The sequence below is a fragment of the Excalfactoria chinensis genome, chromosome 1, assembly GCF_039878825.1.
Source record: "Excalfactoria chinensis isolate bCotChi1 chromosome 1, bCotChi1.hap2, whole genome shotgun sequence".
NCBI classification, from domain to species: Eukaryota; Metazoa; Chordata; class Aves; order Galliformes; family Phasianidae; genus Excalfactoria; species Excalfactoria chinensis.
The window spans coordinates 32,252,280-32,267,201 of NC_092825.1; the positions used below are offsets into that span (position 1 = coordinate 32,252,280).

The window sequence follows — 14,922 nt, forward strand, 5'->3', positions numbered from 1 at the left end:
ATATATTTTTAAAAACATTACCCGTGATTTAAAGTAACAAGAGACACTGTTCAGATGAGGGGAGAAAGCCATCCTTTGGGAGGAAGTGAGTTAGGTTCAGTAGTTTTGTTGAACCTGAACCAAGAAAGAAACGATTAGTAACTCAATCTTTGCAGGAAGACATGAGGAAGATCCCAGCTTCTGCCTACCTGCTGATTTTAACAGCAGCCTAGATGCTGGAGATGTCAAAAGTGTTTCAAAGGAAGGCTCTAAAACTACCTATTTGTATTTAGCAGTATTTTAGAACACTGAGAGAGGACTAAGAAAGCAGTTATGGCAGTAGCTGTATTGTCATACAGTTACTAATTGCTGAAGTGAGCAGGTCCTGTGCATGCATCCATTGCTCAAGAAACGTCAGGGTCACTCTCATTCTGAAAAATTCAGATGTCAAATGAAATTCTGGATGTGAAGTTTCAGATCTCCCCTAACAATCACTTTAAACAAACATAACCTTCTCCCACTAACAAAGAAGTGGATCTGGATTGCGTGTACTGTTACACAGAAAGGGAAAAAGACCACATTTATTTCTGATTCCCGCTTCTTTGTTTCCCATGTGAGAAACACAAACTGAAATAAAACAACAACAACAAAAACCCGCCCAGATTATGATAGCTTGGGAAAAGATGTTTTTAGGAATTCAACTGTTTTGTAAAATCCCCTTTGCATACTGTTCTGTCAGAGTGATACTTAACTTGTCATACTTACTTGTCATGCTAACACATCTTTCCTGGTAAGAGAGACAGTGTGCTAGAGATAAACCTTATCTTTATTTTTCTTTCCAAAATTAAGATGCTTTTTGTCTTTGTCTCCCCCCCAGCCTAGCTATCACTCCAGTGCTCCGCATGTTCTGCTGCATCCTTAAGCCTGGATGGTGCTAGAAAGGACCCATGTTTTCTTTCCCATGAAATATGCATCCAATGTGCAGCCATTTGCTGGTGAATGTGAATGTTTCTGTGTCTGAGTCTGTTTCTAGCTACACTTGGGTAAATTAAAGGGACCTCCACTGAAAGTAGTGTTACCTGACAGTAAAACATTTGTAAGTATGTATATTTATTATGCATTAATCATCATGGAGATATTATGAAAAATAACCCAGCATATTATGAAAAATAACCCTGTGTTTGCAGAAGCATTCTACATAATAGGAATATGTCACTTTGTAGTTCTACATTAAACTTGTACGTGAGAAGTTACAGCTGTGGATGCCTGCGTCTTTCAGATTCGGTTTCAATAAACCTGTGAGAAAGAAGAAAGTGAAGGCCCCTCAACTTTACAGCAATTTCAAAGCAGAAGCTTTATTACCTCTTTTTTTTTTTACTCTTATATGCTTCATGTTTTTACACAGACATAGCTTTCTCAGTGAAGATAAATGATGATGCTCTACCTTAAAAAGCCTTTGGGTTTTCATCAATCCGCATTAGGTTAAAAGGGAATCAGAATTCTAAAAATACAGCACATCAGAGAAACGAGGTATTTTTCAGGTCAAGGTCCCCTTTTCCATCTGGTGCCATTTGGTAGTTTTAACATCTTCCATCTCCCCCTACTTCTCCATCTGTAAATAACTCACTGAAGTAAATGCTTGGAATAATTACAGTAAAGAATGATAAAATGCAGGTTGAACTTTGGGTCTCTTTGGGTTCTAAAATGAAAAACATAACTACTGACATCACAGTTATTAAAAGACTGCGGAGGTCTCCAGCCAGCAGGTGTATGAAATGGGAATAATGTCAGAGCGCTAGATGCTTTGAGATCACAATTGTACTGTTAAAAAAAAAATGTCAAAAGGAATATTAGTTCATGAGAGGGGGAAAAATAGCCTAGCAGGGCTGATTTTCAAAAGCAGCCTGCCGTTTTGCTTCTGCAAGTAATTATAGGCTCATATTTTAACAGTTAGATGTCTAAGTACTTGCATTATTAGGAAGTTGGAGATCTAAGTACAGTAAAATGCATGCAAACGTCCAAAATTGGAAGGATGATTGAGACGCTTCTAAAATCGATCAGTCAATCAACAGCTAGACTGTTCCAAATGTTTACAGGAACAAAATGTCTTTCTGAGGTCAGCATTGTCCTGGAGAAGCCAGCGAGACAAAGGTGCTGTAGAATTTCCTGTGTTAATGTGAATGAGACAGTCTGCTCTGGCTGAGGCTTCATTTCTTTGCCAGGAGTGCACAGGAGAGGCTGGATGCTTGGCACAAGGTATGCCCATATTACTCAAGCGTTGCCGTGACTTAGGCATGCCAGTTTAAGGAGATGATCTGATCAGTACGTCTGCTATCTGGGACTGCCACATGCAGTCTGCCCTTGTTGTCATGATACCCACCTTGTGCCAGTTGCCCATAATGTGCCCATCTTAGGTGGCTCATTGGTAGTACCAACTCAGTCAGGAACCTTGAATAAGTCTGACTGTGAGAAAAAAAGTTGCCCCTTTCAAACAATCTGAAACCCTACCACCAGGGCTGCAAAAGTATCATTCATCATAGGCTACCAGAACCAACACTTCTCTTCCTTCTTGTTCCTCACTTCTGCTGCCTGAGGCAGTATCATACAATTTCTGCTCTGAAGAAAATGTTCTTTGACTATCAGATAAGAATGGCTGTCTCCTCTTTGCCAGTACAGAACTCATTATGAAGAACAAGAGATCAGTTCTGGTGAGGTGGTGTGGGGTGAATTTCAGGAGTGCTGCACAGCTTTTGTGAAACATTTGGGGAACCTACCAAAATGAGAAAGAATAGGATGTGACTTGGTATGTGTGATGCCCTGCAGCATGAGATCTCTTCTATTACTTATGCAGGATGGAGTGGAAAAGGCCTGTCAGTGATGTTCAGTTTCCACATGGTTTTCACTTAGATACATGAAAGAATAAAACATCATTCCATTTATTTGGTGTATTTTAGATCCAGTAAAGCATACCTGCTATGTATCCAAATAACCATTCATCTGCATGTCTGGCTTAATGTACCAGAAACTGACCCTTAGGACAAAGTGGTCATATTCCCTAATGAAGGATCACTAGATTGAACACAAACACAACAGACTCTTATTTTATATTGCCAGCATGATGTAAAATGATTGTGAAAATAAGAATGATCCCATTCTAAACATCTATAATGTGACAAAAATTGCTGACCGTTCTAGTGCCATACATTCCCTCAGACTAAAATTTACATTCAAGGATAAATGCACGCACAAAGCTGAGCTGCTCTTTGCAAGAGAAACTGTGCAAATGTCATTTGAAGTTGTTCACTCAGCTGGGAGATCCCCCCTCCGCCCCATCCTGTCTCCTGCAATTACCCTTTGCCCCTTTCCTCCTGCAGCTATTTCTTCCTGGCTGTCACGGTTTACCATCCTTCAAACGGCAGCTCTCCTGCTGCCCATCGGATGTGTTGAGCCAGATCTGACAGACGGTTGTAACCTCTGGATGCTTGGGACTAAGCACCACCATTTTTAAAGGGTCTTCTCCAGGGCTCCATCTCAACAGCTCTAAGGATTACTGTTTCTCTCTGTAGAAGCAGAAGGGATTCAAAATGATCTTCTTCCAACCTATTCCTGCATCAGTGCAGAAGCGTGCCCAACCAAACAGCCAAACAGCCTTCAAGTGCAGGCCAGAGCACTAGTGCGCAGTCAGCAGCAGTCTAAAGTAGAGAGTCAGCCATGTTGCGGCCTTACAGCAGGAAGGAATGGGCACTGGGAAGGGAAGGAGTGACTGACAGCAGCCAGTGGGATGGCAGGAAAAGTAGCCTGGGGCTTGCAAGGACTGTCCACTGCTGGGTCATTCACCGCTTATGAAGAACGAACAAGCATATGAAAAACCCACCAGGGGTCTAATTGGTTTTCCAATGTCAATGGGTATTGCCTGATGTACTGGCAAGCAGACTGCTTCCACAGCTTATTCCTGGCAGCTTTTATAGTAGAAGGCCAGAGAAGGCTAAGCAAACTATCAAATAGGTTTTTCACTTTAGCTCTGAAGAGGGGAAATGAGACAGCAGAGAGGGACTGATTTTCCTGGTGAGATTGGCTCCCCATGTTGGTGAGCAGTTTGTTTGTCCTCTCATCAGGGTTGACTGGCAGAATGTTTCACAGTGCCCTCGAGAGCTCTTCTTTCCCAAGGCTTGCCCAGGTTTCAGTCAGCCCTCATGGAGTTACCAGTTTGTCCCAGTGTCTGGTGACCCTGGTGCCTAAGCCGTCGTGGCACTCGAGAGGAAGCAGCATGACTGAGAATTGAAGGTTTGCACCATGGAGGCACGGGCTGCTTCCTAGTCCCTGCCTTGGGGAACACATGTGGCAATGGTAGAGTCTTTGGAACACGTGTCATGTGTAGAATGAAGCTGAAGTCACTCCACTTGGGTCCAAAGGCTTCTTTAGGAGGAGTCTGACGATTTATATGGGTTTCAGATGACTTCATTTTTTAAAAGTGCATGGAATGCATCCAAAGCAAATAATTTTTTTTTTTTTTTTTTTTTTTTTCCTGTGCTGAATGGGAAGACCAAAAGGAAAAGCCTGGAGAAAGGAGGATGGATGGTCTTTCTTTAATGTCAAAGCTGACATAAACACATCTCCTCCAAACCCTTCTCACAAGATAATTTTCTCAGCAAGACACAGATTGCTTCAATCTCTGTGTAGCAGCCTTTGAAGCTCCCCCCTTGTTGCCGTTATGGAGGAGGGAGGGTTGCCTTTGAGGATTTCTGCTGCAGTGCAGTGTTCCTCCTCCAAATGCTTTCACACGATGAGATAGCTGGTTGCTCCGGGCAGTTCCGTCTTTGGAATTTCTCTGCCATCATACGAGGGCAAATTGAGAAGCAGCCAATGTCTGGTTTGCAAAATATGTAAATTTCAGTAACTGAAATGTTTCATTAAAAATATTCTGACCGGTTCTCTGTAAAACCTCAATTTTCATTAGACGGAGGCCCGGCTAAGGAGATGATGAATGATGTTGGAGAGGTGCCACCAATTAGGAGGCATCAATTTTTCTGTCAACAGGATAAGCCCTTCTGCAAAACTTGTCATATGTTTGTTCCTTTTCTGTTTGTGAAGGTATTTGTTTGGCAGGGATATTTTGCATGAGGGGAAGAACTTATAAATTGTTTTTTTACGGTTGTCACTGCTGCATTGAGTTCCTGTCTTGTGGGACATTTTCCCTGTTCAGGGTTCTTGCACTTCAGTCTGTCTGCTGTCTGCTACTCTCCATCTGCAATGCTTTTGGGGAAAAAAAATGACTCTACTTCTGCAGTGAGTTCTGGGAGGGGAAACACTTGCGATATTAGAAGGCTCCTGGGGAGCACAGGGCTTGGGACCTGCAATACCTTCAGGCTGCAAGCTCAGGAATGCTGCTGTGAATGTACAGAGGTTCCCAAAAGGGAGAGAGAAATGCATTTCTGAGCACTTATTTCTTAAAATTGCATGCCTCCTTTGCTTGCATCCTAGTAAGTGTATTCTGTATTTAATGACTTAAGATACAACTGAAGACATGCCGTTTTCTTTTTCAGTTTACGCATTCTCCTTACCCATATTCAGATAGCTTCCACATCTTCTTTTACTGAACAGGAAATTTTACTTCTCTTACTCATGGAAAGCTGTATACATCCTTTATTCATCTGCATGCAGTGATTCACAACTGCTGCTACTTAATAGCTTATTGCAAGTCATTTTATGAAATCATCTGTAGCAAATACTTAGCAGATACTAGAAGAACAAACAAGGAAGTTTCCTCTGCACGGGCATATGTGTAATACACAGAGAGTAAGAGTTATCTGTGTGTGTTGCAATATTTGGCAGGAGACTGAGTGAGAGGGATGCATATCTGGTGGGATTTCAGATGGGCCCTGGTGGATGTTGACGTGACCTCAAGGCCTATCAGGTCCTTATGTGGGAACTCAGCTTCAGGAAATGGTGCATACGATTACATTTTCTGAGGTGGTCAGCACCACTGCAGCTGCGTTCTGAACAGCAGCATCTCTCATCGTGTGAGAGGAAGTTCCAAAAGCTGAGAAGCCAGGGTGAGGAGACAGCTGCCCAGAGCTCCTGGTCCTCTCAAGAGCAGGGGTGGGGCCAGGAGCAGTGGCATAACATGCAGAGAAGATAATGCAGGAAGTTAAGACTGGAGGCAATCTGGGCCATAGTAACCACTCCCTGTTTGAGTTTGTGATATTGAGGAATATGGGCCTGGCAAAGAATAGAGTCGGGATCCTGAACATCAGGAGAGCAAAATTCTGGCTGTTTAAGGAATTATTGGATGAGATCCCCTGGGAAATTGTCTTTAGGGACATAAGAAGAGATCAGGAGAGTTAGAACCAGATTAACTTTCAGGTTCCTTCCAACCCAAGCCAACATTTTTCAGTGTGATTATCTCTCTGCTTTTTAGAATGCCATCGTGTACACTGTCTTTTCTTACCTTATTCCTCTTTTCCAGGTTGGCCTTCCTTCTATGATGTGATCAGTCCTGATACAATTACTCTCACTGATGATTTTTCCTATGGGATGCATCGGATTGAAATATCCTGCAGTCAGGTTAGTTTATAGCACACAAAGACCATTCTGATGGCAAAGGCTGCAAAAATCATTACAGCGTGCTGTATTTTCTCTAAGATTTGCAAACCTTTCAGTTCCATTAAATAGTAATCATTATAAGAGAGCACAATGGGCCGTAGGTATAACAGCTGGGTGGAATGAGCACAAGGGCTTGTTGGAATGCGCGTTGTTGTCTGGTGTGAGATTTAACAGAGCAGATGTAAATGGCCAGGCTTGGTGCTGAGTCTACAGAAATTGTCTTCCTGAAGAGGATCCCTTCAAAGGAGCTCCTGTGCCTGGCTGACCTCCTCCACATGTGAGCAGCCGGGATGGAAGCTGGAAACAGTGGAGCAACTGCCCGTGTGCTGATTCCATCACTGCACATTACCGTGCAGCAGTGCTAAGTCAGCCCCAGCACACATTCCCAGCACGGTCCTCATAGCTGCCTCAAACAGTCCTGTCTGCCATAATAATGAAGTCAGTAGTCATTCACATCACGCCCAAATGTTCCGTTATCTGTCTTGTTCTGCTTGCTTGCTCTCACCCTTTGTGCTGCTCTGCAAAGGGAACGGCGCAGTCATTGCCTAGCAGAGGCACTCGGCAGATGTACCCAGCAGCTTGCAGCCCCAGCACCATGCACCCACTTTCCTCCTAAGGAAAGCAGGGCTTCCTTTGGGCCATGAGAACTTGCTGTGCTCTTTCCAGACAGCGGTGCTGGTAGGATAACTGATTTCAGCGCTGATGATACAAGTCCTTACATGTTGATCAGTTCTCATATATAAATGCTCAGAGCGAGTTAAGAAGTTTCTTGAAGAGAGGCAAGATCATCTTTATGTGGAGAATCCACTAACTTCACTCTGGGTAGAGGGTCTGGCCCAATATGTTTATGGCCATACCTGCATACCTTGTGCACAGTGCTATAGTTTTTACATTAATGTTGTTTTTTAGAAGATGGATTTAACACTTTTGGAACATCCATTTCCCTAAATTCCCTAGCGAAGTAGCAACAGGACTACAGGCTGGGAGTCTCTCGCTTCATCAGTAATTACTGGAGTAATCAAAACTGTAACTTACTTCCTTCACCTCTGCTTAGGGCTGAATAGTGCTAAAATAAGCGTGCTACCAGCTTGCTGAACATGTGTCTGCTGACACCCTTCAAAAGATGGCCGTAGCTCCTGGGTTCACTGGAGGAAAGCCCAAGGCAGCCTGTGGTCAGGACATGGAATCTGGGAATTTCATTTGCCTGCTGCCAAACAAAACAGCGCTAGCAGACCTGAGACCAGCAGCGTTAGCAGCAGGCACAAACAGACGCCATAAACTTAGAGCAAAACCAAAAACTGAATGTATAGCGTTAAGAAAAAAGCGCAACCAAAGTCGCTGTATAATCCACTGGCAACATGTGATCGGTTCTGCCAGCTTCCTGGCGCAGTAACCCCACGGATGATCAAGTCACACAGGAAAATAGCTTGAAGATTGGTGAACATCTTTGCAGCCACTGCTCAGCACAGTTAATACCACCACATTGTGTATCCATAACAAAACCATTTCCTCCCCTCCTCAGAGCCCTCGGAATGTGAATCACACGTGCAGCTGCACAGAAAGGCACAACTTTACTGCAGCTTGGAAATGCACAGGATTGATATGGCAGGCCTTAGTGAAACGGGAGGGAAGTACCCTCTCCCACATCCAAGCCCTTATTAATCTTTTGCAGATGAAAAAGTAGTTGCTTTTTCTTTCAAAGTCCTTTCACCTCTCTGAGAGTAAGAAACATCTTTTAATCTTCTCCATAATAGAAAGCGTACAGTAGGGGGAAAATAGCTGTAATATAAAGCAAAGACATCCGTGGGCTTATCCTAAAAATAACTTTTTGGAAACACGTTGCCCTGGATGTATTTAAAAGGTCAATTTTTAGTGGCAGGTGGAAGTTAACTGCAAATGCATTTGAGGAATAATGTAAATCTGTTTGCAGCTCTCCCTTTTTTTCTCTCTCCTGCTTGAGAGTTCCTTCCCCTGAGGTCTCCCTTGCTATTATTTGTACCTGTAAGAATCAATAAAGTTTTGTAGTTGCAGAAGAGTTGTTTGCACGTTGCTAGCTCAGAATGGGTTGCAGCAGCTGACTGCAAGCTGCTCTCTGCAACTGCCGGCAGCATATTAGAACCAGGAGGCTGGAGATCCAAGCATACTGACAGCTAGCAGCAACCCCCCCTTTCCTGCTCCTAAAAACATAGTTCACATGCTTCAGTCCATGTCACCATCCTAAGTGCATTCTGCCAGGGATATCTGTGCATAAGGCCGCAACAGATGATTGTTGTTTCTGGCGAGGCTTTGCAGGCATGCCTGTACGCCCTAGAAAAATGGTCGGCACCTATTGTGCGTGGGGAGGACAGCAAAATCAATTCATCCTTTGTGCTCTCAGCTGAGGGACAGGGTTCTTATGCTGCGATACAAAGGGTTGAATTACATTTCTTTTCAGGGCAGATGAGTTATAGAGTCCTCTACAGAGAGAATTGCCACATAAATTTTTGGTGAGGGGTAATCTCAAAAAGTAACAAATTTTGCAGTAATCCAACCCTGGTGTGATTCTGCCAGCACAAGAAGGTGTAATGCGACTACCTTGAACTTGAGCACAGCTTTTCAGGTTTTGTGAGGAAAGCCTTTTTGATAGATAGTCTCCCTGGTCTATATGTTTGTGAGTATATTACTCCTGCAGACTGTTTCTCTCTACGGTTTCTCTTCTTCTGTTTCTGTCCAATGGAGACGGAATGATTTATCTTCAGGCAAACGTTAATCTGGAAAAGATCTGTTTAACACTTCTAGGCAGGAGGTTTTGAAGCGTCCTTCCTCGAGATGATTTAATTAGGATGCTGAGCATTTAGAAAAATGCTCTCTCTGGGACACTAAGTTTCTTCAGACTTTTTTTCTGAGGTATGGAACAGCTTTAATCAGGTGAAGTGCCTCATTGTGAGCAACTCTGCTTGTAGAAACTCCTCAGGTTTTCTGTCCAAGCTGCTCCAGCCTGAAGGATAATGAAATAAGGACTGGAGAGTGGAAGAAAAGGTTGCAAGGCAGTGGTCTTCCAGGAAAACAAGCTTTGTCTTTTGTAACACCCCTGCAATTTTCCTTTGCCTTTTCCCGTTTGTCTTGTTTTTTCTTCCATCACTGCAAAGTCCTGCTGGGCTGCGGTGTTCCCTCTGCTTGTCTGTGGGAGCTGGGAGCCCGCTCTGGGATGTGGAGGCTGGGGCTGCAGATCCTGAGGATTTCTGTGGGCTGCCACTAACCAGAAGCATTTCTATCCCTCCTAGCTGCCGTGAAAGTTTCAGTCTGCTGAGAGAGTATAACCTGAAGCCAAGACTCTTACCTGCTTCTGCAGGCGTCCTTCTTACTGCTTTGATGAACTAAAAGCACTAACAGCAGGAGTACATTAGCAGCACATTAACTGCAGGGTAGAAAGTTGCCATCACTAACTCATTCACCATTCAGAGTAATCAGTAGTGCCTCTCTGTATTTGGAATGCTGTGAATTAATTAAATGTTAAGAATAATTGGCGCTCCTTAATTTTTGCTGTCTGACTGGGAACCTGCTAACAGCTCTGTGATCTCAGTTACATCATTCCAGCTCTCACTGAGATCAGCCATTGACTTGAAAGGCGAAGGCTCTTTAGGAAAGCAGCATGACTTTCCTGTTGAAGATAAATATTTCTCCGGTGCAACCTTTTATTTTACCTTTTTTTTTTTTTTTTTTCTTTCTTTCTTGTGGCAGACTGTAAAAATGAACTTGTGGAATTTAAGTGACTAATTATAAAAAGTTAATATTATCCTGATACTTTGTCAGCTGCAATGTGCAGGGACAGTAATACTGGTTTTGAATGAGGACCAATTGGATCAACTTCAAAATGTTGCACTCCTCTGAAAAGCCTGGGATTGCACCTTACCCTCAGACAGGAGCAGTCATGTTTACTCTAAATAACACTGCGTGTTATACAGCACTGAAGTGTCAACAGACCACTTGTGGTTTCATATTCCTTTCAGAAAACAAATTTAGCATCATTCCTATTTATAAATTACCCCCAGCTAGAGAGCATTCATTGAGATATATTTTACATGTCTCCCCATGGGTGTCTTTCAGTCACCTATGTCCCACATGCTGCAGAAAGTAGTGTGGGATGAGTGGTGGTGGGTGAGCTCCATTCCCTCTGTGGGAGGGGAGCGATGATGCTCTCAGAAGGACCCTGAGGCTCAGCAAAATGGCAGGCTGTAGAAATAAAAAGGATGAGTATTGGGGCATCCTGTGAGGAGCATCTTCACTGCTCCAGGTCCTTTCCGGCATCACCAGGGAGCTTACTGTTTCCTTATGAGGATTCAGCAGATTGTGGCTCTACTGAACATGTGCAGCAATGTGACATGGAACATGCAGGAAGGTCAGGCTTTAAATCTCAATCACTGGTGGTATCAGCAGATCATCTTCCTGGATAGGTCTCATCCATAAACATAGGCTGTGGAACCCAACCACAAAGGCCACGTGGGCACTAGTGTGCTTTCCTGGAAGCAGCACTGCGTAACACTGCCACAAATGACACTGTTGAGCTGTGCAGAATCCCAGTGATACTCTGTTGTGTTTTGTTTCAGTGCGGTGCACACCTCGGGCACATTTTTGATGATGGACCTCGTCCAACTGGCAAACGATACTGCATAAACTCTGCTTCGTTATCCTTCAAACCCACAGAGAAGAACAGCGCAGGGGAAGGCAATGGTAGCACCCGTCCTGCCCAAACAGGCAAAGCTGATCTGTAGGACATGGCAAGCCTGTAGAAAGCTGCTTTCATCCCACACAGCTCACAAGGCATGTTTTCTGAGCTACCTGCTACCTTATATCCTAAGAATGTGTTCATGTATGAAAGCATTTTTCACCATCCTTCTTCTTCCACTCCTTTCTGGAGCCGAGGCCTTGCCTGCCAGTGCATTTTACTATATAATTGGATTGAAAAATGCGTTGACTGACTCCATGGGTTTTCTTCTTTTGTTTTCTTTTCTTTTTCTTTTCTTTAAGAGATTGCTTTGGGGAATCCTTAAATCAAGGGGCTTTGGCACTGTGAGAGAGTAGTTTCTAACTGTAGGCCTGAATAATATTCGTTTTTGTGTGGGAGATGGGAATTGTGTTTATCTCCAGTTTATAGGAAATTTCTGGGCATAAGAAATCCTGGATTCCCAGCACGTTTCTGCTTTGTTCTGACTTGCGAGGCACACAGCCTTTGGTCATATGCATTCAGCCATCTCCCAGTATCAGCCGCACCCTGCAAAGACTCGTATTTATGGCTGTTCCTTCCCAACTAGAAGAGATGGATAAGATGCAGAGCCCATCCTTTGGCTAACTTACTGCCAAAATTTCAAGGGTGTGGTTAGAAAGGGCGTAAACATTGTCTCAGCATCTGTTTTCCCCTCTGGTATTCAAATCAAGGATCTAACTAGTAAGATTCACTTATGCAAGCTCCTAACGAGACTTGGTTGTTTTGTGAGGCCTGAGATCTGAACTGAGGCTGAAATTTGCAGGGGGCTATTCCATGGGCAAGTGCAGAGGTGAACCGGAGCGCTGCTAGATAAGGGATGACACCAGGCTCTTCATCTGGTCAGCTGCTTGACAGTAGGATTCCAAAACAGGACAGTTCCTGCTGAAAGGGAGCTCAGGAACGCAGCAGGCAGAGGGATGCCTGAAGTGCCCTGTCTGATGGTGTGGCCTGGACACGTGCTGCCTGCAGGGCCGCGGCCCTTGTTTTGTGCAATTGAGATGTAGGACACGAGTGCAGAGTTGGTTTAAGAAATGAATTGGAAAAATGCCTATCAAAGCTCCAGCAGTTTTCATGTAGCAAGATTTGCTGCCCCATAAGGTGTTTTTCACAGCTGCTTTTAGGTTTTATTGAACAAGTTTGCCTAGAATTGTGCATAATACTGTTTCTTAAGCTATAACATACAGCATTTGCTGACACCGCTTTGCCTTTAAGCGTTGAGAGACTTGATGAATACAGTATTCACTTTTATTAGCAAACCGTGTGACTAACATATTTGGATCCAGTTTTATTTCCAGGAGGAGCAAAACAACCACTGATTTTTATGGAAGTAGGATTGAGGTTTTTATGTCGGTGATAATAAACACATTTCCTAGAGTACGAACATACTTCTGTTAAAATGCAGCCACTGTTAAAGCATGCAGAATGGCCAGAATCTCCAGTACAAATAACAAATGCATGAAAAAAAGCGCGCAGTACCTTAGCTTAGACTACATGCAAATCAGATGAGAAATACTTAGAGCTGAAAGCGCAGTGAGCACCTACTCGCATGAGCATTCCCCAAGATGTCGTACAAGGAATTGCTTCTAACAAGGCTGCTGCGGACTGACCTGTGCTGTTCCAAGGCAGCCAAGTTCCTCCTGGTTCCATCGCTTTTTAGCAGTTTCTTAGAGAAGGGCTGCTCTGATCTCTCACTTTTATTTAAAGAAAAGTGGGTTTTCTTGACCACATTTTCTGACATAAACGTAAAAAAAGGCAGCATCTATAAAAATGTGGTACATAAATGTGGTTTAATTCCAGATTGCTGTTGGATTTAAGTGTTATCAAATTTCAGTCTATTTCTGCCTTATGTTAAAGAAATATATTGCTTAAACTTCAGTATGCAGTAATGTGTGCTGTCCTACAGGAGATTTATTCTTGCAGGATATGGAGTGCAATGAAATGAGTCAATATGGTGAGGTGTATGTGATCTCTGGGAGTTAGACCATTTAACATAGGAAATGCATTGTTCTCTCTTGTGCGCAAACTATACCACAGCGCAGGGCAAGGTAAGACAGATTTCCTTTTATTGCTTTAAGAAGATGCTAGGAAGGGCTAGTGTTGAACCTTCCAAACTTGGTTCGGTCTGGTTATGATCATGCCGGAGGAAATTTGGGAATAGAGCACAATGTATAGAACAATAGGAGAATATTTCTGTATCTTTACATTTTGCACTGTCTAGATGCTTATGAAAACTGAATGCAAATTCTGTAGAAATAGCGAGCTATATTTTATAATATCTCTATTGTTACTCAGATGTTTCAATAGCATACCTTAAAATACCATGTCACACATTATTTATATATACTATATATATAAAAAATTGCACATGTTTTTTATATATATATATATATACGTACACAAACATATATATAGCCAAGTATAATTTTAGCTTCAGTACCTTTTTAATAACTGAAACCTTTCCTTAAAAGAGTTCAATACTTTTAAGAAATCAAATATACGTTTTTCAAATTAAATTTGTTTTCATATATTTGTTGTACACGGATATAAAATAAATTCCTTTATAAATAATTCCACTCTCCTCCCTCGTTTGTCTGCTTTTGCATCAGGTTTACGTGCCCACAGCTGCAGCCCGGAGCTGCTCTTTCTTGCTTTCTCTAAGCTGCAAATATTGTATGGCATCCCTTTGTCTCAGGTAGCCCGCTGGTAGGGGATCAGGGCCACAGTGTCCCAGATTTCCTTGCATTACTGTCCATTGGGAAAATATCACAGCCATCCAAGGCTGGCAAATGGGGAAATGTTTAGAAAAGGGCTCAGCTTTCACTTTAGCAAAAGTTTTGGCTGCTTCCAGACGACTTGATGTAGGGGCTGGCAAGTGGCATGCGAGCTGTAGGCATCCCGCAGTGCTTGGGCTCGATCGGCAGCCAAGAAATTTGGCTGGAAAGGGTTTTTGGCAGGGCTTTGTCTGTTAGGACAGAAGTTGGGAGTACGCGGTGGGTAGCAAGGTAGTGCCACTCAGTAAATCGGCTCAGCAGTGGGTCTGGAAAGATGGATGCAAGGGAGGGGAAGAACTTGCAGGCTGTTCTCAAACCTGCTTCCATGCTTTTACTCCCAGGAACCTTAGCAAGATTAATTCACATGCTGGATGTCTTTGGACACAAGGAAGACTTATTTTTCCACCTTAGTATAATGTTTATTAGTCCAACAATTACTCTCTTCTGACACTGCCTCTTAGCCTGTAGTTCCCTTTCAGACCCATGATGGTGTGATACTCCCAGACTGATGGACTAACTCGTATCTAACAAAATAGGATGCAGGTCTGGGAACCCCCCACCCCTATTCCCCCCCCTCCCCCCCCGGCTTGCTTTGCTACACTAAAAACATACAATTTGTGTATGTGAACTGGTTAACACTGAGGCCTTACCACAGCAGCTACAGCGCACGTGCCCATACGGACAGTGGTAGACTTGCATCTGGGGTTATACAGCAGAGACACTGCTCCAGGAATGAACTGGGAGCTTGTTGTGAAGAACTGCATCAGCCTCTCAGACTTACAGGTAAGTGGTGTCCAACAGCTTTGTCCTCCCTTGTTAAAAAGC

General features: G+C 43.3%; 1 protein-coding gene across 4 annotated transcripts in view; it reads left to right on the plus strand.

Moving 5' to 3' along the window:
* The window catches only part of MSRB3 (methionine sulfoxide reductase B3), an 82,566-nt gene extending 68,680 nt beyond the window's left edge, over window positions 1–13,886 (plus strand). For all 4 annotated transcript variants that reach the window (XM_072331972.1, XM_072331946.1, XM_072331963.1 and 1 more), the window contains 2 exons: window positions 6,446–6,543; window positions 11,169–13,886. In XM_072331972.1, coding sequence (XP_072188073.1) covers window positions 6,446–6,543; window positions 11,169–11,333 — 263 coding nt within the window. In that variant the 3' untranslated portion in view covers window positions 11,334–13,886. The remainder of the gene's footprint in view (window positions 1–6,445; window positions 6,544–11,168) is intronic.
* The last annotated feature ends 1,036 nt before the right edge of the window (window positions 13,887–14,922 follow it).